The sequence below is a fragment of the Oncorhynchus clarkii genome, chromosome 2 (genome assembly GCF_045791955.1).
Source record: "Oncorhynchus clarkii lewisi isolate Uvic-CL-2024 chromosome 2, UVic_Ocla_1.0, whole genome shotgun sequence".
NCBI classification, from domain to species: domain Eukaryota; kingdom Metazoa; phylum Chordata; class Actinopteri; order Salmoniformes; family Salmonidae; genus Oncorhynchus; species Oncorhynchus clarkii.
In genome coordinates, this window is record NC_092148.1 from 5,468,740 (window position 1) to 5,489,919 (window position 21,180).

Below are 21,180 nucleotides of genomic sequence, written 5' to 3' on the forward strand. Positions count from 1 at the left end.
CATAATAGAGTCCATGGTCACGGTGAACTTTCCCTCAGCTGTCAAGGAGAGTGACATTGTGGACCACAGTGGGACATTTTGTGACAGCGGAGAAGCCAGCGTAGACATGGGGACACAATTGGTGGCAGAAGCAGTGTATTAAAACTTTAAGTCTGGGACTGAACACGTCTTCCACACTCGAGTCGTCCTTTGAAGAAAGAGGAAGTGATACTGAAGAAAGAGGAAGTGGAAGTAAAAGGGTTACTTAGCAAAGACAAGTAAGTTACCCTCTTATATATGTGGAAGAGGACGTAGCATCTTTATAAACACACACTATATGATCGGTGAAAGCTGCTGTGCTGGTTTAAAGTACCCAACTGAAAGCCGATGCCCAGAGTTACCCATGATGTTACACAGTGATTGAAGTCAATAATTGTCAGACTCAATAGGACCTGAAGGAAGAAACTGTGAAAAACTGTAAGTATTGAAGCTCTTGCAGGTTATGAAATACTACAATGAAATACTGCTCTTTCAGGTCATGTTTTGGATGCATATATGCATTGGATAGCTGTGCCATCATTGATATTAGAATGTTGGAAGTTTAGCCACACACAGAAGAAGGTGCTATCTAGAACCTAAAAGGGTTCTTCGGCTGTCTCCATAGGATAACCCTTTGAAGAACCCTTGTTTGTTTCAGGTAGAACCCTTTTGATTCCCAGTAGGACAGTTTTAGGGTTCCATGTAGAAGCCTTTCTACAGAAGGTTCTACATGGAACCCAAAATGGTTCTACCTGGAACTAAAAAAGGGTTCTATGGTGACAGCCTGAAGAACCCTTTTGGAATTTTCTTTCTAAGAGTGTAGATTTATGTGACTGGGTGTAGTCGCACATGCATAACCACAGATGTAGGCTGTCTAAAGTGGTAGGCTATACTTCTGTGGTTAGCACAAAGCCTTAGTGTCAAGTCTGTGAGTTCACTAGTAACGGAAGTTGGACTGATATTTTCAACCACTCATTTGGTAGATAAGCCTAATTCAAAGGCGTTATCTTGCATCTTATCTAATCAGTATCTGTTCATTGCTTATTTGAATCAAGATCAAACTATTTTCAACTCTCAAAGTAAAGGGTAATAAGTGTGGTTATATTGTATACCCTTTGTTGTCAGAGCATACATACAACTTTCATTACAAGTGAACGTTAGGTTGTTTGCTTTCTGTTGAATGTTAATAAAAAAAAAATCCTGACTTGAAATCCTAATTTAGGTGTCAGGTATTCAGCAAATTATCTATTAGGAACATTAGATTATGAGGTTAAAAAGTGGTGGCATTCTCCTTTAAGTTTGTACAGGGCTAATGTCAAGGCTCAGATTATAATGGGTCCCTCCTGCAGAGTTCTGGACATGTCCCATCCTGTGATCAAGCAGACCCGCGTAAATCCCAGAGCAGTGTTAGGCATCTTGACGGAGAGGATTATGACATCACTACCTTGCTTGGTCACAAAAAATGTTCAGAAGCAGTAACTTGGCATGTACCAAGAACCTAAACACGGATGACAAGCCATTTCCCTGAACCCTGCATTTTAGACATTCTAGTATGTAATTCTTAATAACAAACTGTATCTTTACAATTTATCAATGTCAAAAGGACCCAGAGGAAGAATACTAAAGCTGATTTTTGCGATATAAAAAGGAAGTCGAAAAATCTACAGCATGCTGTGGATTGCCTTGAATGATACACAACCAATGTTTTTGACTGAAATGATATCCTGTTTGTGTTTATATCCTGTTTCCTGTCATGTCAAAAGCAATGCTACTCTGTTCTGATCCACTCTTTTCCCAGGGAAATTGAGCCTTGTGTTTGCATTGTTGAGTGTCTTGACAACTGTGAAATGTATTTAGAATGCTCTTCTGAAGCTGTTGTATTGAGTGTTCATGTGTTCATCCTAGTTTTGTTTCTTAGACATCTTTGTCATTTGTGTCTTTGTCATCTGCTGCAGCCAGAAACACGATCCATCATCATCTCGCAGATGTTTGCCAAAGCCACAAAAGCCTTTGTGAAGGACACAGATCATGAGGGACACCTGATCCCTGTGTCCAGTCTGAATGACACAGACAAACTGAATCTCCGATCACTCATTGTCAAGACCAGGCACAGATGCTTCTGGCAGGAAGCCAAATACCAGTCCCCTGGCTTTACCCTCGGTGATGTTCTGGAGCCTGGAGAGCCTGGAAACACACCTTTAAGCCCAAGTAAGCACCAGAGCATCCCGCTAGTGACAAATAACTATGGGTTGTTGTTGTTCTAAAATATCTGACCATTGATTTAAATATTTATCCTACTCTTGTTTTTCTGAGCAGAATAGGAAAATGATAATGTCATGGATGTGTCTGTTATAGATATGTGATGGATGTGTCTGTTATAGATATGTGATGGATGTGTCTGTTATAGATATGTGATGGATGTGTCTGTTATAGATATGTGATGGATGTGTCTGTTATAGATATGTGATGGATGTGTCTGTTATAGATATGTCATGGATGTGTCTGTTATAGATATGTGCTGTGGTATAATAGCATAGAGTCCTTTCAACTGTTGAACTTTCCCTCAGCTGTCAAGGAGTCTGACTTTGTGGACTACAGTGGGACATTTGGTGACAAGAAAGAAATGAAAGCAGATGGAAACGTGGAGGCAAAGTTGGCTGATTTCAACCTGACAGTGGGAGGGAAATGGTCCACCAAACAGAAGCTGTCCCTTGGCAGCCTGAACAAAGAGAAGGTTGATGTGAAGGACTTACACAACTACTCAAAAAACAGGTGGGTTACCCTATACTATACATATGTTCAATGCAGTCATAATACATCATAATACATCATAATACATCATAATACAGTCATAATACATCATAATACAGTCATAATACATCATAATACATCATAATACATCATAATACAGTCATAATACATCATAATACAGTCATTATACAGTCAGAATAGTCATACTACGTCGTAATATAGTCATATATCGTCTACTTCCGGCACCGACAGAGATGGCCGCCTCGCTTCGCGTTCCTAGGAAACTATGCAGTTTTTTGTTTTTTTACGTGTTATTTCTTACATTAGTACCCCAGGTCATCTTAGGTTTCATTACATACAGTCGAGAAGAACTACTGAATATAAGATCAGCGTCAACTCACCATCAGTACGACCAAGAATATGTTTTTCGCAACGCGGATCCTGTGTTCTGCCTTACAAACAGGACAACGGAGTGGATTCCATGCAGCGACCCAAAAAAACAACTCCGAAAAAGAGGGAAACGAGGCGGTCTTCTGGTCAGACTCCGGAGACGGGCACACCGTGCACCACTCCCTAGCATTCTTCTTGCCAATGTCCAGTCTCTTGACAACAAGGTTGATGAAATCCGAGCAAGGGTAGCATTCCAGAGGGACATCAGAGACTGTAACGTTCTTTGCTTCACGGAAACGTGGCTCACTGGAGAGACGCTATCCTTCTCCATGCATCGCGCAGACAGAAACAAACATCTTTCTGGTAAGAAGAGGGGCGGGGGCGTATGCCTTATGACTAACGTGACATGGTGTGATGAAAGAAACATACAGGAACTCAAATCCTTCTGTTCACCTGATTTAGAATTCCTCACAATCAAATGTAGACCGCATTATCTACCAAGAGAATTCTCTTCGATTATAATCACAGCCGTATATATCCCCCCCCCAAGCAGACACATCGATGGCTCTGAATGAACTTTATTTGACTCTTTGCAAACTGGAAACCATTTATCCGGAGGCTGCATTCATTGTAGCTGGGGATTTTAACAAGGCTAATCTGAAAACAAGACTCCCTAAATTTTATCAGCATATCGATTGCGCAACCAGGGGTGGAAAGACCTTGGATCATTGTTACTCTAACTTCCGCGACGCATATAAGGCCCTGCCCCGCCCCCCTTTCGGAAAAGCTGACCACGACTCCATTTTGTTGATCCCTGCCTACAGACAGAAACTAAAACAAGAGGCTCCCACGCTGAGGTCTGTCCAACGCTGGTCCGACCAAGCTGACTCCACACTCCAAGACTGCTTCCACCACGTGGACTGGGACTGTTTCGTATTGCGTCAGACAACAACATTGACGAATACGCTGATTCAGTGTGCGAGTTCATTAGAACGTGCGTTGAAGATGTCGTTCCCATAGCAACGATTAAAACATTCCCTAACCAGAAACCATGGATTGATGGCAGCATTCGCGTGAAACTGAAAGCGCAAACCACTGCTTTTAATCAGGGCAAGGTGTCTGGTAACATGACCGAATACAAACAGTGCAGCTATTCCCTCCGCAAGGCTATCAAACAAGCTAGGCGTCAGTACAGAGACAAAGTAGAATCTCAATTCAACGGCTCAGACACAAGAGGCATGTGGCAGGGTCTACAGTCAATCACGGACTACAGGAAGAAATCCAGCCCAGTCACGGACCAGGATGTCCTGCTCCCAGGCAGACTAAATAACTTTTTTGCCCGCTTTGAGGACAATACAGTGCCACTGACACGGCCTGCAACGAAAACATGCGGTCTCTCCTTCACTGCAGCCGAGGTGAGTAAGACTTTAAACGTGTTAACCCTCGCAAGGCTGCAGGCCCAGATGGCATCCCCAGCCTTGCCCTCAGAGCATGCGCAGACGAGCTGGCCGGTGTGTTTACGGACATATTCAATCAATCCCTATCCCAGTCTGCTGTTCCCACATGCTTCAAGAGGGCCACCATTGTTCCTGTTCCCAAGAAAGCTAAGGTAACTGAGCTAAACGACTACCGCCCCGTAGCACTCACTTCCGTCATCATGAAGTGCTTTGAGAGACTAGTCAAGGACCATATCACCTCCACCCTACCTGACACCCTAGACCCACTCCAATTTGCTTACCGCCCAAATAGGTCCACAGACGATGCAATCTCAACCACACTGCACACCGCCCTAACCCATCTGGACAAGAGGAATACCTATGTGAGAATGCTGTTCATTGACTACAGCTCGGCATTCAACACCATAGTACCCTCCAAGCTCGTCATCAAGCTCGAGACCCTGGGTCTCGACCCCGCCCTGTGCAACTGGGTACTGGACTTCCTGACGGGCCGCCCCCAGGTGGTGAGGGTAGGCAACAACATCTCCTCCCCGCTGATCCTCAACACTGCGGCCCCACAAGGGTGCGTTCTGAACCCTCTCCTGTACTCCCTGTTCACCCACGACTGCGTGGCCACGCACGCCTCCAACTCAATCATCAAGTTTGCGGACGACACAACAGTGGTAGGCTTGATTACCAACAACGACGAGACGGCCTACAGGGAGGAGGTGAGGGCCCTCGGAGTGTGGTGTCAGGAAAATAACCTCACACTCAACGTCAACAAAACTAAGGAGATGATTGTGGACTTCAGGAAACAGCAGAGGGAACACCCCCCTATCCACATCGACGGAACAGTAGTGGAGAGGGTAGCAAGTTTTAAGTTCCTCGGCATACACATCACAGACAAACTGAATTGGTCCACTCACACAGACAGCATTGTGAAGAAGGCGCAGCAGCGCCTCTTCAACCTCAGGAGGCTGAAGAAATTCGGCTTGTCACCAAAAGCACTCACAAACTTCTACAGATGCACAATCGAGAGCATCCTGGCGGGCTGTATCACCGCCTGGTACGGCAACTGCTCCGCCCTCAACCGTAAGGCTCTCCAGAGGGTAGTGAGGTCTGCACAACGCATCACCGGCGGCAAACTACCTGCCCTCCAGGACACCTACACCACCCGATGTCACAGGAAGGCCATAAAGATCATCAAGGACATCAACCACCCGAGCCATTGCCTGTTCACCCCGCTATCATCCAGAAGGCGAGGTCAGTACAGGTGCATCAAAGCTGGGACCGAGAGACTGAAAAACAGCTTCTATCTCAAGGCCATCAGACTGTTAAACAGCCACCACTAACATTGAGTGGCTGCTGCCAACACACTGACAATGACTCAACTCCAGCCACTTTAATAATGGGAATTGATGGGAAATGATGTAAATATATCACTAGCCACTTTAAACAATGCTACCTTATATAATGTTACTTACCCTACATTATTCATCTCATATGCATACGTATATACTGTACTCTATATCATCGACTGTATCCTTATGTAATACATGTATCACTAGCCACTTTAACAATGCCACTTTGTTTACATACTCATCTCATATGTATATACTGTACTCGATACCATCTACTGTATCTTGTCTGTGCTGCTCTGTACCATCACTCATTCATATATCCTTATGTACATATTCTTTACACTGTGTACAAGACAGTAGTTTTGGAATTGTTAGTTAGATTACTTGTTGGTTATTACTGCATTGTCGGAACTAGAAGCACAAGCATTTCGCTACACTCGCATTAACATCTGCTAACCATGTGTATGTGACAAATAAAATTTGATTTGATTTGATTTGATATAGTCATAATAGTCTCAATACAGTCATACACAGTCATAATACAGTCATAATAGTCACAATACAGTCGAATACAGTCATAATAGTCATATACAGTCATAATACAGCCATAATAGTCATAACACAGACATAATACTTCATAATACAGTCATACCAAGTAATAATACAGTCATACCAAGTAATAATACAGTCATAATAGTCATAAAACAGTCATAATACATCATAATACAGTCATATACAGTCATAATAGTGACAATACAGCCATATACAGTCATAATAGTCATAACACCGTCATAATACATCATAATACAGTCATAATACAATCATAATACAATCATAATACATCCTAATATAGTCATAATACAGTCATAATACATCATAATACAGTCATAATACAATCATAATACATCCTAATATAGTCATAATACAGTCATAATAGTCATAATACATCATAATACAGTCATAATACAGTCATAATACAGTCATAATACATCATAATACAGTCATAATACAGTCATAATAGTCATAATACATCATAATACAGTCATAATACAGTCATAATAGTCATAATACGTCATAATACAGTCATAATACAGTCATAATAGTCATAATACGTCATAATACAGTCATAATATAGTCATGTATATACAGTCATAATAGTCATAAAACAGTCATAATAGTCAAACTACGTCATAATACAGTCCTAATATAGTCATATATAGTCATACTACATCATAATACAGTCATAATATAGTCATGTATATACAGTCATAATAGTCATAAAAAGTCATAATACAGTCATAATAGTCATAAAACGTCATAATACAGTCATAATGTGGTCATATATAGTCATAATACAGTCATATTGCAGTCATATACAGTCATAATAGTCATACTACAGTCATAGTCACAATACAGTCATATGCAGTCATAAGTCATTATACAGTGATAATAGTCATAATACAGTCATTATACAGTCATAATAGTCATAATAGAGTCATAATAGTCATAATACAGTCATAATACAGTCAGTCATAAGTCACAATACAGTTATATACAGTCATAATACGTCATAATGCAGTCATAATACAGTCATACCAAGTCATATGCAGTCATATTGCAGTCATAATTGTCATACTACATTATAATACAGTCATAATATGGTCATAGATAGTCATAATAGTCATACTACAGTGATAATAGTCACAATACAGTAATAATACAGTCACAATACAGTCATATACAGTCACAATACAGTCATATACAGTCACAATACAGTCATATACAGTCACAATACAGGCATAATAGTCATACTACAGTGATAATAGTCACAATACAGTCATATACAGTCACAATACAGTCATATACAGTCACAATATAGTCATATACAGTCATAATACAGTCATATACAGTCACAATACAGTCATACAGTCATAATACAGTCATAATAGTCATAACACAGTCACAATACATCACAATACAGTCGAATACAGTCATAATAGCCATAAAACAGTCATATACAGTCATAATACAGTCATAATAGTCATAGCACAGTCATAATACATCATAATACAGTCATATACAGTCATAATAGTCATAATACAGTCATATCCAGTCATAATACATCCTAATATAGTCATAATACAGTCATACACAGTCATAATACATCCTAATATAGTCATGATACAGTCATACACAGTCATAATACATCCTAATATAGTCATAATACAGTCATACACAGTCATAATACATCCTAATATAGTCATAATATAGTCATAATAGTCACAATAGTCATAATACAGTGATAATAGTCATACTACAGTGATAATAGTCACAATACAGTCATATACAGTCACAATACAGTCATATACAGTCACAATACAGTCATATACAGTCATACTACAGTGATAATAGTCACAATACAGTCATATACAGTCACAATACAGTCATATACAGTCACAATACAGTCATATACAGTCATAATACAGTCATATACAGTCACAATACAGTCATACAGTCATAATACAGTCATAATAGTCATAACACAGTCACAATACATCACAATACAGTCAAATACAGTCATAATAGCCATAAAACAGTCATATACAGTCATAATACAGTCATAATAGTCATAGCACAGTCATAATACATCATAATACAGTCATATACAGTCATAATAGTCATAATACAGTCATATACAGTCATAATACAGTCATATACAGTCATAATACATCCTAATATAGTCATAATACAGTCATACACAGTCATAATACAGTCATATACAGTCATGATACAGTCATACACAGTCATAATACATCCTAATATAGTCATAATACAGTCATACACAGTCATAATACATCCTAATATAGTCATAATATAGTCATAATAGTCACAATAGTCATAATACAGTGATAATAGTCATACTACAGTGATAATAGTCACAATACAGTCATATACAGTCACAATACAGTCATATACAGTCACAATACAGTCATATACAGTCATACTACAGTGATAATAGTCACAATACAGTCATATACAGTCACAATACAGTCATATACAGTCACAATACAGTCATATACAGTCATAATACAGTCATATACAGTCACAATACAGTCATACAGTCATAATACAGTCATAATAGTCATAACACAGTCACAATACATCACAATACAGTCAAATACAGTCATAATAGCCATAAAACAGTCATATACAGTCATAATACAGTCATAATAGTCATAGCACAGTCATAATACATCATAATACAGTCATATACAGTCATAATAGTCATAATACAGTCATATACAGTCATAATACAGTCATATACAGTCATAATACATCCTAATATAGTCATAATACAGTCATACACAGTCATAATACAGTCATATACAGTCATGATACAGTCATACACAGTCATAATACATCCTAATATAGTCATAATACAGTCATACACAGTCATAATACATCCTAATATAGTCATAATATAGTCATAATAGTCACAATAGTCATAATACAGTGATAATAGTCATACTACAGTGATAATAGTCACAATACAGTCATAATACAGTCACAATACAGTCATATACAGTCACAATACAGTCATATAGTCATAATACAGTCATAATAGTCATAACACAGTCACAATACATCACAATACAGTCGAATACAGTCATAATAGCCATAAAACAGTCATATACAGTCATAATACAGTCATAATAGTCATAGCACAGTCATAATACATCATAATACAGTCATATACAGTCATAATAGTCATAATACAGTCATATACAGTCATATACAGTCATAATACATCCTAATATAGTCATAATACAGTCATACACAGTCATAATACATCCTAATATAGTCATAATATAGTCATAATAGTCACAATAGTCATAATACAGTCATAATACATCATAATACAGTCATATACAGTCATAATACAGTCATACCAAGTCATATTGCAGTCATATACAGTCATAAGTCATTATACAGTCATAATACAGTCATAATAGTCACAATACAGTCATATACAATCATAATAGACATAATACAGTCATAAGAGTCTTAATACAATAATTTTAATTCATATACAGTCATAATACAGTCATAATACATCATAATACAGCCATAATACAGTCATATACAGTCAGGATACAGTCATAACAATTTACCTTTAAAGTAGCTTTCCATTGTTTCCAGATTTCTATGAAATATGACCTAAAATGTGTCCCTACTGCAGAGTTCTGGACATGTCCCATCCTGTGATCAAGCAGACCCGTGCAAATCCCAGGGCAGTGTTAGGCGTCTTGATGGAGAGGATTATGACGTCACTACCTTGCCCGGTCACAAACAATGTCCTTAAGCATGGCAATGTAGGAGCCAACGTGAGCGCCTGTGTGTTCCTGAGCGGGAAGGTAGGAAGAAAGATAACCAAGTGTTCTACTGAAGTGAATTATATTTTCCTCATATTTTACTGGTAACTCAGATTTAGACAATCTCTGTTTTAAAATAGATTTTTAATCTCAATAATCTCACTTCATGATAGCTAGGCCTTCATAAATAAAGTCAATGTCAGGACCATATTGACAGATCACAGATGTCTGTTCAGTAGTCGTAATACTCACAGATGTCTGTTCAGTAGTCGTAATACTCACAGATGTCTGTTCAGTAGTGGTAATACTCACAGATGTCTGTTCAGTAGTGGTAATACTCACAGATGTCTGTTCAGTCATGGTAATACTCACAGATGTCTGTTCAGTAGTCGTAATACTCACAGATGTCTGTTCAGTAGTGGTAATACTCACAGATGTCTGTTCAGTAGTGGTAATACTCACAGATGTCTGTTCAGTAGTCGTAATACTCACAGATGTCTGTTCAGTAGTGGTAATACTCACAGATGTCTGTTCAGTAGTGGTAATACTCACAGATGTCTGTTCAGTAGGCGTAATACTCACAGATGTCTGTTCAGTAGTCGTAATACTCACAGATGTCTGTTCAGTAGTCGTAATACTCACAGATGTCTGTTCAGTAGTCGTAATACTCACAGATGTCTGTTCAGTAGTGGTAATACTCACAGATGTCTGTTCAGTAGTGGTAATACTCACAGATGTCTGTTCAGTAGTGGTAATACTCACAGATGTCTGTCCAGTAGTGGTAATACTCACAGATGTCTGTTCAGTAGTCGTAATACTCACAGATGTCTGTTCAGTAGTCGTAATACTCACAGATGTCTGTTCAGTAGTCGTAATACTCACAGATGTCTGTTCAGTAGTCGTAATACTCACAGATGTCTGTTCAGTAGTCGTAACAGTCACAGATGTCTGTTCAGTAGTGGTAATACTCACAGATGTCTGTTCAGTAGTGGTAATACTCACAGATGTCTGTTCAGTAGTGGTAATACTCACAGATGTCTGTTCAGTAGTCGTAATACTCACAGATGTCTGTTCAGTAGTGGTAATACTCACAGATGTCTGTTCAGTAGTGGTAATACTCACAGATGTCTGTTCAGTAGTCGTAATACTCACAGATGTCTGTTCAGTAGTGGTAATACTCACAGATGTCTGTTCAGTAGTGGTAATACTCACAGATGTCTGTTCAGTAGTCGTAATACTCACAGATGTCTGTTCAGTAGTGGTAATACTCACAGATGTCTGTTCAGTAGTGGTAATACTCACAGATGTCTGTTCAGTAGTCGTAATACTCACAGATGTCTGTTCAGTAGTGGTAATACTCACAGATGTCTGTTCAGTAGTGGTAATACTCACAGATGTCTGTTCAGTAGTGGTAATACTCACAGATGTCTGTTCAGTAGTGGTAATACTCACAGATGTCTGTTCAGTAGTCGTAATACTCACAGATGTCTGTTCAGTAGTGGTAATACTCACAGATGTCTGTTCAGTAGTCGTAATACTCACAGATGTCTGTTCAGTAGTCGTAATACTCACAGATGTCTGTTCAGTAGTCGTAATACTCACAGATGTCTGTTCAGTAGTCGTAATACTCACAGAGTACCTTTGATATTTTCAGTATTTTCAATTTTTCTTTTGAATAAAGACTTTCTAAAATGCCACAGTTCAGCATTTTGACTGTGACTTCTGGAAAATGTTTAACCCACTTATCCCAACATTTCTCCACGTTTTCACCATCATTGAAAAAGCCCTAGTTCTTTTGTTGTTTTGACAAAGTCATTTCTGAATATTTGTATTTATTTACTGTGATTAATTTACGTCTGTCCATCTTTTTAAGGTCAACCCTGTTACGTGAACTCTCGTTTTAATATGGTGAAACTGTTTTCTAAAGAAATATTCAACATCTAATAGTTAAATCATGGTGTAAAAGCAGGTAAAAACTGGTTCTCCTCCTTTAGTTAATTTTCTGGTGTTTTGTGGTGGAAAACTGAGTGGGTTGAGCGTAACACTTTAAACCTGTTATCCATAGATTTAAACAAATAAATGGGGAAGCTTGCTTTCCATTGCCACTCCCTGCGAACAGGCTTCCATTACCCCTGTCACAAGGATATTTATGGCTGATTTAAAATGGTCAACCCTAATATGGTCAACCTTGTTACTTAATAGGCACTTACTATAATCATTTAAACAAATATCTCTTGAGATGGGAAAACATAATTTTTTACGAAGTTGAACCTATGCTCTTTATGAGAGACTGTTCAAATTAGGTGAAATCCCAAAATAAAATTGAGCAAGTTACACTTCTCAAAAGGCAGCAAATCGTGTTTTTATCATTAGAACCACTTCCTGAAAATGTGGTGGTGTAGAATATGTGACTGTCTGGGTTAGAATCTGGGTCGTCTGGGCACCAAACGTCTCTGACTCATTTAAAATGTTCTCCACAGGCCTCTATGAAGCAGATCGGCAGTACTCAGACAGAAAGTGATGTGTCACTGGGTATTCCTGCAAATACTGTCATGGCCTACAGTCTGATTGAGCTTTACGTCAAATGCAATGGACAGTTTGGTGAGGAAATGTATGGTTTGTCAATGTCCCAGGTTTAGCTGCATGGTTAAGTACCATGGTAAAGTACACAGCCAGCGTCTCTGTTCCTCAGTGTATTTAGTATATTCCACTGTATTGAGTATAGCCACTGTATTTAGGACAGCCACTGTATTTAGTACAGCCACTGTATTTAGTACAGCCACTGTATTTAGTATAGCCACTGTATTTAGTATAGCCACTGTATTTAGTATAGCCATTGTATTTAGTACAGCCACTGTATTTAGTACAGCCACTGTATTTAGTATAGCCACTGTATTTAGTACAGCCACTGTATTTAGTACAGCCACTGTATTGAGTATAGCCACTGTATTTAGTATGGCCACTGTATCTGTCTGTGTGTGACTGGTTATGACTGTTGTCTGCTCTTGTCCACAGAGCTGTGCCTCATCCGCAACAATGGGGGCTTTGAAAAGGTTTGGTCAAAGGATGAGATTGAAGAGGATGGAATTATGGACCTGAGAGGCGACTTTGATACCAACAGCCCCTTAAATCTGAACGAAGGTAATAATGCCAGTGGAGGGTAATGTCTATAAGGGTAGTCTACTGAATGGAACGTCTGGTCAACATGTAGTCTACTGAATGGAACGTCTGGTCAACATGTAGTGTACTGAATGGAACGTCTGGTCAACATGTAATGTAGTCTACTGAATGGAATGTCTGGTCAACATGCAATGTAGTCTACTGAATGGAACGTCTGGTCAACATGTAATGTAGTCTACTGAATGGAAAGTCTGGTCAACATGTAGTCTACTGAATGGAACGTCTGGTCAACATGTAGTCTACTGAATGGAACGTCTGGTCAACATGTAATATAGTCTACTGAATGGAAAGTCTGGTCAACATGTAATGTAGTCTACTGAATGGAACATCTGGTCAACATGTAATGTAGTGTACTGAATGGAACGTCTGGTCAACATGTAATGTAGTCTACTGAATGGAACATCTGGTCAACATGTAATGTAGTCTACTGAATGGAACGTCTGGTCAACATGTAGTCTACTGAATGGAACGTCTGGTCAACATGTAATGTAGTCTACTGAATGGAACGTCTGGTCAACATGGAATGTAGTCTACTGAATGGAACGTCTGGTCAACATGTAATGTAGTCTACTGAATGGAATGTTCCATATTTAAATCGTTCTCTTTGATGAGTAATTACAATGTTTCCACACTTTTGGAATATAAAAATAAATGATTTGCCACATAAAAATACTTTTTATGGTCTCTGTGTTGTTTGTGTGTTGACAGAACTGGAGAAACTGAGTGGTCATTTCCAGCTGCTGTCAGTCCTGCCGGTGGCCAAACGCTCCTCTCTGCTCCAGCTCCTCAAGACAACCATGGAGAACAGAGAGGCAGTCAGTGTGCTGGAGAGTGTGGTGAGTGGTAGAGGTCTTCACGGGTCCAACAGATCCGAAATCCGACCCGGGACCCGAGTGGGTTCGGGTCCTAAATTCTGACTTTTGTCTCGGCTCTGGATCGGGTCTGGTCTAATTGCCACAGGTTTCTGGGTATGTGTAATTACAACTGATTTACCGAATGGACCTGACTGGACCCGTTCTCTTGTTGTCTGTTTCAGCCAATTGCAACTCAATAAAATGTATAGCTTATGTCCAACTGAAACTGATTCCGGCCGCTCACCTGAAATGCCCCTGCTGCCGAGGAGAGGGAGAGAGAGAGCGAGTGAGTAAAAGGAGACATTGTCTAGGCTACTGTTATTCCTGAAGATTGAGGCCTTTTTCAATGAAGTAAAGCGAAAGTTAGAGGAAAAAGAGTATTATCAGGATAAGGTAAGACCCAGATGCAGACCGAGTCGAAGTAACAATGTTTATTTCAGCAACAGAGGCAAAGGTACAGGACGGCAGGCAGGCTCAGGGTCAGGTCAGGCAGAGGTCGGAAATCCAGATAGGGGCAAAGGTACAGGACGGCAGGCAGGCTCAGGGTCAGGACAAGCAAGGGTCAAAAACCAGGAGGGCAAGAAAAATAGAGGCTGGGAAAAGACAGGATCTGACAGGACAAACGCTGGTCAGCTTGACAAACAAGACGAACTGGCAACAGACAAACAGAGAACACAGGTATAAGTACACAGGGGATAATGGGGAAGATGGGCGACACCTGGAGGGGGTTGGAGACGAGCACAAAGACAGGTGAAACAAATCAGGGCATGACAGTAGCCCGCCCTCTAGGAGCGACACCTGGCGCCCTACATGGGCGCATACCTGGTTGCCCGGGGTGCCAGCGGTGGAGGTCGGCGATGAAGGCTGGGTCCAGAATGTCTCTAACAGGGACCCAGCACCTCTCCTCCAGGTCATAACCCTCCCAGGCGTATAGTAGTAGTCCTATAGTAGTTGTCCTATAGTAGTAGTCCTATAGTAGTAGTCCTATAGTAGTAGTCCTATAGTAGTTGTCCTATAGTAGTAGTCCTGTAGTAGTAGTCCTATAGTAGCCCTAGAGTAGTAGTCCTGTAGTAGTAGTCCTATAGTAATTGTCCTATAGTAGTAGCCCTATTGTAGTAGCCCTATAGTAGTAGCCCTATAGTAGTAGCCCTATATAATAGTAGTCCTATAGTAGTAACCCTATAGTAGTCCTATAGTAGCCCTATAGTAGTATCCCTATAGTAGCCCTATAGTAACCCTATAGTAGTTGTCCTATAGTAGTAGTACTATAGTAGTAGCCCTATAGTAACCCTATAGTAGGCCTATAGTAGTCGTCCTATAGTAGTAGTCCTATAGTAGTAACCTTATAGTAGTAACCCTATAGTAGTAGTCCTTTAGTACTCCTATAGTAGTAGTCCTATAATAGTAGTCCTATAGTAGTAGTCCTATAGTAGTAGCCCTATAGTAGTAACCCTATAGTAGTAGTCCTATAGTAACCCTATAGTAGTAGTCCTATAGTAGTAGCCCTATTGTAGTAACCCTATAGTAGTAGCCCTATTGTAGTCCTATAGTAACCCTATAGTAGTAGCACTATAGTAGTAGTATCCCTATAGTAGTAGCCCTATAGTAGTAGTCCTATAGCAGTAGTCCTATAGTAGTAGCCGTATAGTAGTAGTCCTATAGTAGTAGCCCTATAGTAGTAACAATATAGTAGTAACCCTATAGTAGTAGTCCTATAGTAGTAGCCCTATAGTAGTAGCGCTATATGAGTAGTCCTATAGTAGCCCTATAGTAGTAGTCCTATAGTAGTATTCCTATAGTAGTATTCCTATAGTAGTATCCCTATAGTAGTATCCCTATAGTAGTAGCCCTATAGTAGTAACCCTATAGTAGTAGTCCTATAGTAGTAACCCTATAGTAGTAGTCCCATAGTAGTAGCCCTATAGTAGTAACCCTATAGTAGTAGCCCTATTGTAGTCCTATAGTAACCCTATAGTAGTAGCACTATAGTAGTAGTCATATAGTAGTAGCCACACACACACACACACCCCTACCTAACTACCTACCCACCTACCCACCTACCTACTTACCTACCTACCTAATGGCAGGAATGAATATATTTCTCTCTCTCTCTCTCTCTCTCTCTCTCGTCACAGCTGGATCAGATGTGTGAAGGTGAGACTCCTGACCTGGGTGATCTGGAAGAGTCTGAGAGGGAAACAGTCCAGGCCATACTGGATCTTGTAGACCAATGTGTTGGGAAGGAAGAGGACGAGATCAGATCCTCACTTCTCAGTGCCGTCCACCTCATTGTCAGTGCCATGGACGGTGAGATAGAGAGCAGTTTTCACAGGATTCTCCAGTTATTATTTGATCAGTTCCTGGGAAACTAGGTTCAGTACTGTGGTTTTATGTGTGTATATTTATATCTTCAGGAATGACAGATGAAGGTCTCTCTGTGTTGGGATCCTGCTGCAGTCCTCCAGTCTTACAGGCCCTGCAGATCCTGGTGAGTTCACACCTGCTTGATTGAGCCTCCAGTCCTGTATGACCTGGAGTTCATTTTTCTAGGTTTTTGTTTATGTAAATGTGTTTGGGTTTATGTAAATGTGTTTGGGTTTATGTAAATGTATTTGGGTTTATGTAAATGTATTTGGGGTTATGTAAATGTATTTGGGTTTATGTAAATGTGTTTGGGTTTATGTAAATGTATTTGGGTTTATGTAAATGTATTTGGGTTTATGTAAATGTATTTAGGTTTATGTAAATGTTTCTTCCCATGTTAAATAAATTAATATTTCTACCATTATGATAACATTGTACCACCAGTAGCAGTACTGACACCAATGACGGTAACCAGTGGCAATTTCTAACAAAAATATTGGTGGGGCAAACTCAATGAAAAAAGTGAATATGCATCGATACATTACTACACTAAACATTGAATGCACCATCATAAATAACTACCAATCCCAGAAATTAGTTTTGAGCCACACACAAAAAACGTTATAGCATAGCATGGAACCCAAACCGGCTGCGCGCGCCATCGTGCATAAATGTATTTTGTCTCTCCACACCAAACGAGATTATGACACGCAGGTTAAGATATCAAAACAAACTCTGAACCAATTACATTATTTTAGGGACAGGTCGAAAAGCATTAAACATTTATGACAATTTAGCTAGCTAGCTTGCACGTGCTAGCTAATTTGTCCTATTTTGCTAGCTTGCTGTTGCTAGCTAATTTGTACTGGGATATAAACATTGAGTTGTTATTTTACCTGAAATGCACAAGGTCCTTTATTCCGACAATTAATCCTCAATAAAATGGTCAACCGAATCGTTTCTAGTCGTCTCTCCTCCTTCTAGGCCTTTTCTTCTCTTGACTTTATATTGCGATTGGCAACTTTCATAAATTAGGTGCATTACCGCCACTGACCTCGTTCGTCTTTCAGTCACCCACGTGGGTATAACCAATGAGGAGATGGCACGTGGGTACCTGCTTCTATAAACCAATGAGGAGAAGAGAGAGGCAGGACTTGCAGCGCGATCTGCATCAGAAATAGAACTGACTTCTGTTTTAACCTTTGGCAACGCAGACGCTCGTTGACGCGCGCGAGCAGTGTGGTTGCAATAATTTAATAATATAGATTTCTAAATTTATTTTGCAACGCTCGCGCACGTGAGCGGTGTAGTCAGCTGATTACAGGCTAACTACACCGCTTGCGTCACGTGCGCGAGCGTTGCAAATTAAATTGGGTTCCGTGGGTTATGACCAGTGTATATGCTACTGCCCATATCTTTGGCTCCTATTGCAAGGAAGACCACGGTAGTCCGGCATACTTTATAGAGTAAAGTCTATTTTACTTCAGAATCAATATCAGCATCGGTCTGCAATATTGCTAATCACTGTTAGAGTGATGGGACGCATCAGAACACCATTCTGAGTGCAGTTGCCTCTGCCTGTCTGTTAACAAGATGTTCAGGTTATGAATTTAGCAACAATGTTTATAAAGCTACTCTCTGCCTCACTTCAACCATTGCATAGATACAGTTCCATGGGTTTTTATATTCTGACATCAATCATTAACAACAACACGTAGTAGCTAGCTAGCTACCTCAAACAGCTGTTAGCCACCGCAAGTTCCATCCAAACCACTCAGGTTGAATTATTTTCTAACTTGCTCTATTTTAACTGAGGCCTGTTCAGTGGTTGATGAGCACCAAGATGTTTTATCTCTACAAGTTTTAAAATAATTTTCTAGGAGATTGTTGACATGATTCATGATGACTTTTCAGCTAGCTAACTAGAAGACGATGAACAACTATGAAATTTCTACCAGAGATAAGATGTCTATTTATCTTTGGCAAATGACATCAATCCTTCATGGGCGGACACTACTAATGAATCTCTATGGCAGCACCCAAGTGGGCTACAGCTGACTGAGTCCCCAGGCTAGCCTCTCCATAACAGATCACTGAGGGAGGCTGAAACAGCTGCATTAGGGAGCTGCCTTTCCTCAAATCAAATTGACCAAAATAACAATACAACAGGGAACGAGCATGTACTGTGTGCTTTATTAGCTCAAGCAATTACAAATCAAATGTGTTTGAATGAAATCCAGAATTACATGCAGAACAGCGCCATCTCCCGGATAGTGGTGGGGCTGCCCTGAATGATGTATTGCATCAAAGTATAGGTCACATCAATTACACGTTTATAAGTAATTTAGGAGTTTCTTAAATGGAGGCCACCGATCTCAAATCTGAAGTAATTTAACCTTTAAAAGTAATTTACTTAATCATTTACTAAAGAGATTTGATGAATCATTTTGCTCAGTGTAATTTCCCTTCATTTAAATTGAGTTACACCAATTACACGTTTTATTTAAACACACCAAATGATCACTGGAATCATAACATGTATGACATACTAAAAGGGTCTGATTAGCCAATCATTTGATTTAATATAGACCCCTCTCCTGATAACAGTTTGCCACTGGAAAGAATGCTTAAGGTCCTTGTATATCTTTGTAATGAGTGATCTACAAGGCTGTAACACTAATGATATTAAATACATTAGTTTATTTTATAGCATTCAAAATAATATATCTCTAAATCTCCAAAATAACTCTACTCATCAATACTGGGACAAGCCTATTTGCTTCTAAGTATTTGAAACAATGCATACAAATCAAGTTTTGCAGTATAAAGGACTTTCATTATGTTTCACATTGATAAACAGTTCAATATCAATTAAAACATGTATAATGTCTAACTATTTGTCATTTTAAAGTGTTTTTCATTGTTGCAAATTCTAGGGATGCAGATGCCACATTAATTCCTGTGCTGCTTGTCCTCCAGGTGCAGCATGTGGTAGCAGGGAGTGGGGAGACCCTCTCTCTGAGAGATGCAGGTCTGGCTGTTCTGACTGAGGAGGAGCTGTATCAGAGGACAGAGAGTCTCTTTGGTCACTCTAAAGTTACACTGAAGAGAGAGGAGGACACACTGAGGACAGAGATGAAGGACCAGCCTGGATACCTTCCTCTAGTCATGAGTATCACTGTGAAAGGCCTGGCCTCTTTAGTGCAAGGAGGGAGAGAGAGAGAGGGAGAGAGAGAGAGAGAGAGACCATGCAACTTGTAAATCCTGTTTGAACTGATACACTCAGTATTCCATTCCATGTCTTACTCCTGCACTAGTTGAGCTACAGAACTAGTGAACAACAGTGAATGTATCCTTGTAATGTTTTCAGTAAAGTTCAACAAACGATATCAGACGTCCCGACCTCCATTCTTCTAGTCATTAGATAATACAACATAAAGTGGGACATTACAGAGGGAGGGGGGAGGGGGGGTTAGTTTATTAGGATCCCCATTACATAATACAACATAAAGTGGGACATTAGAGGGAGGGAGGGAGGGAGGGAGGGAGGGAGGGAGGGAGGGAGGGAGGAGTGAGGGAGGGAGGGGAGGGAGGGAGGGAGGGAGGGAGGGAGGTGGGGATCCTACACATTGTCAAGTGACCCGTATGACAACAGAAACAGAATCCTGTTCAAAATACTGTTCACCAGAATCATGTCCCAAAAACAAGTCTGTTATTGTTGTAGACTCATTTGAAAGTGTAAACTTTCTCACATTACTGTGCTACCAGGTTCAAAAAGTATAAGAGGAAGTCCAGCACCCTGGTATTCTTGATGTCAAGAAAACCAGGGTGATGAAGTTGTTCTTATTTTTAATAATAATTCTATACTCAAAGATAGATAAAGATGCTGAATATGTGGAGTCAGTATAATGGTCCATTCCTGTGATGTCTGATTCACAGTGTTTGAACAACATAGACATTTTGTCATCACCTATGCGATGTGTGTGTGTGTGTGTGTGTGTGTGTGTGTGTGTGTGTGTGTGAGAGAGAGAGAGAGAGGGGGTATGAGTGGGTGTATGTGTGGGTATGTGTCTGTGCATATGAATGGGAGAGTGAAGGAGGGTGAATATGAATATGTGTAGGAGGGTGGGAGAGAATGGGTGTGTGGAGGACTACGCTATATGTTGTGTGTGAATGAAGGAGAATGGATGAGGAAGTAGGTGTATAGAGGGGTGTACAATAGATGTGTTTGAGAAGAAGGGATGGGGGAAAGACAGAGGTGCTGATAAACTGTGTCTGCTGGGTAAGAGAGGACAAGGAGGGGAGGTGCTGATAATCTGGTTCTGGTGGGTAAGAGAGGACAAGGAGGGGAGGTGCTGATAAACTGGGTCTGGTGGGTAAGAGAGGACAAGGAGGGGAGGTGCTGATAAACTGGGTCTGGTGGATAAGAGAGGACAAGGAGGGGAGGTGCTGA

General features: G+C 40.0%; 1 protein-coding gene across 3 annotated transcripts; it reads left to right on the top strand.

The window, feature by feature from the left end:
- Nucleotides 1-228: 228 nt before the first annotated feature.
- On the top strand, nucleotides 229-20,116 carry LOC139378897 (gasdermin-E-like). 3 transcript variants are annotated; one of them, XM_071121496.1, is made up of 10 exons: nucleotides 229-456; nucleotides 1,974-2,226; nucleotides 2,586-2,790; nucleotides 10,197-10,371; nucleotides 12,810-12,930; nucleotides 13,345-13,470; nucleotides 14,218-14,345; nucleotides 16,499-16,670; nucleotides 16,778-16,851; nucleotides 19,707-20,116. In XM_071121496.1, the coding sequence occupies exons 2-10, from the start codon at nucleotides 2,004-2,006 to the stop codon at nucleotides 19,986-19,988; spliced, it is 1,506 nt and encodes a 501-aa protein (XP_070977597.1). In that variant the 5' UTR covers nucleotides 229-456; nucleotides 1,974-2,003; the 3' UTR covers nucleotides 19,989-20,116. The 3 variants fall into 3 exon arrangements, with proteins under 3 accessions (XP_070977597.1, XP_070977606.1, XP_070977591.1); XM_071121505.1 differs by having other exon boundaries at nucleotides 285-456; nucleotides 1,978-2,226; XM_071121490.1 differs by lacking the exon at nucleotides 229-456 and having other exon boundaries at nucleotides 1,866-2,226.
- Nucleotides 20,117-21,180: the final 1,064 nt, after the last annotated feature.

Bases quoted from the DNA above. Each gene is read 5' to 3' on its own strand.
- LOC139378897 (XM_071121490.1), top strand. From the start codon at position 1,866: ATGTATTTAGAATGCTCTTCTGAAGCTGTTGTATTGAGTGTTCATGTG. The intron at 2,227-2,585 runs GTAAGCACCAGA...ACTTTCCCTCAG, and splicing joins AAACACACCTTTAAGCCCAA to CTGTCAAGGAGTCTGACTTT. The intron at 2,791-10,196 runs GTGGGTTACCCT...TCCCTACTGCAG, and splicing joins CACAACTACTCAAAAAACAG to AGTTCTGGACATGTCCCATC.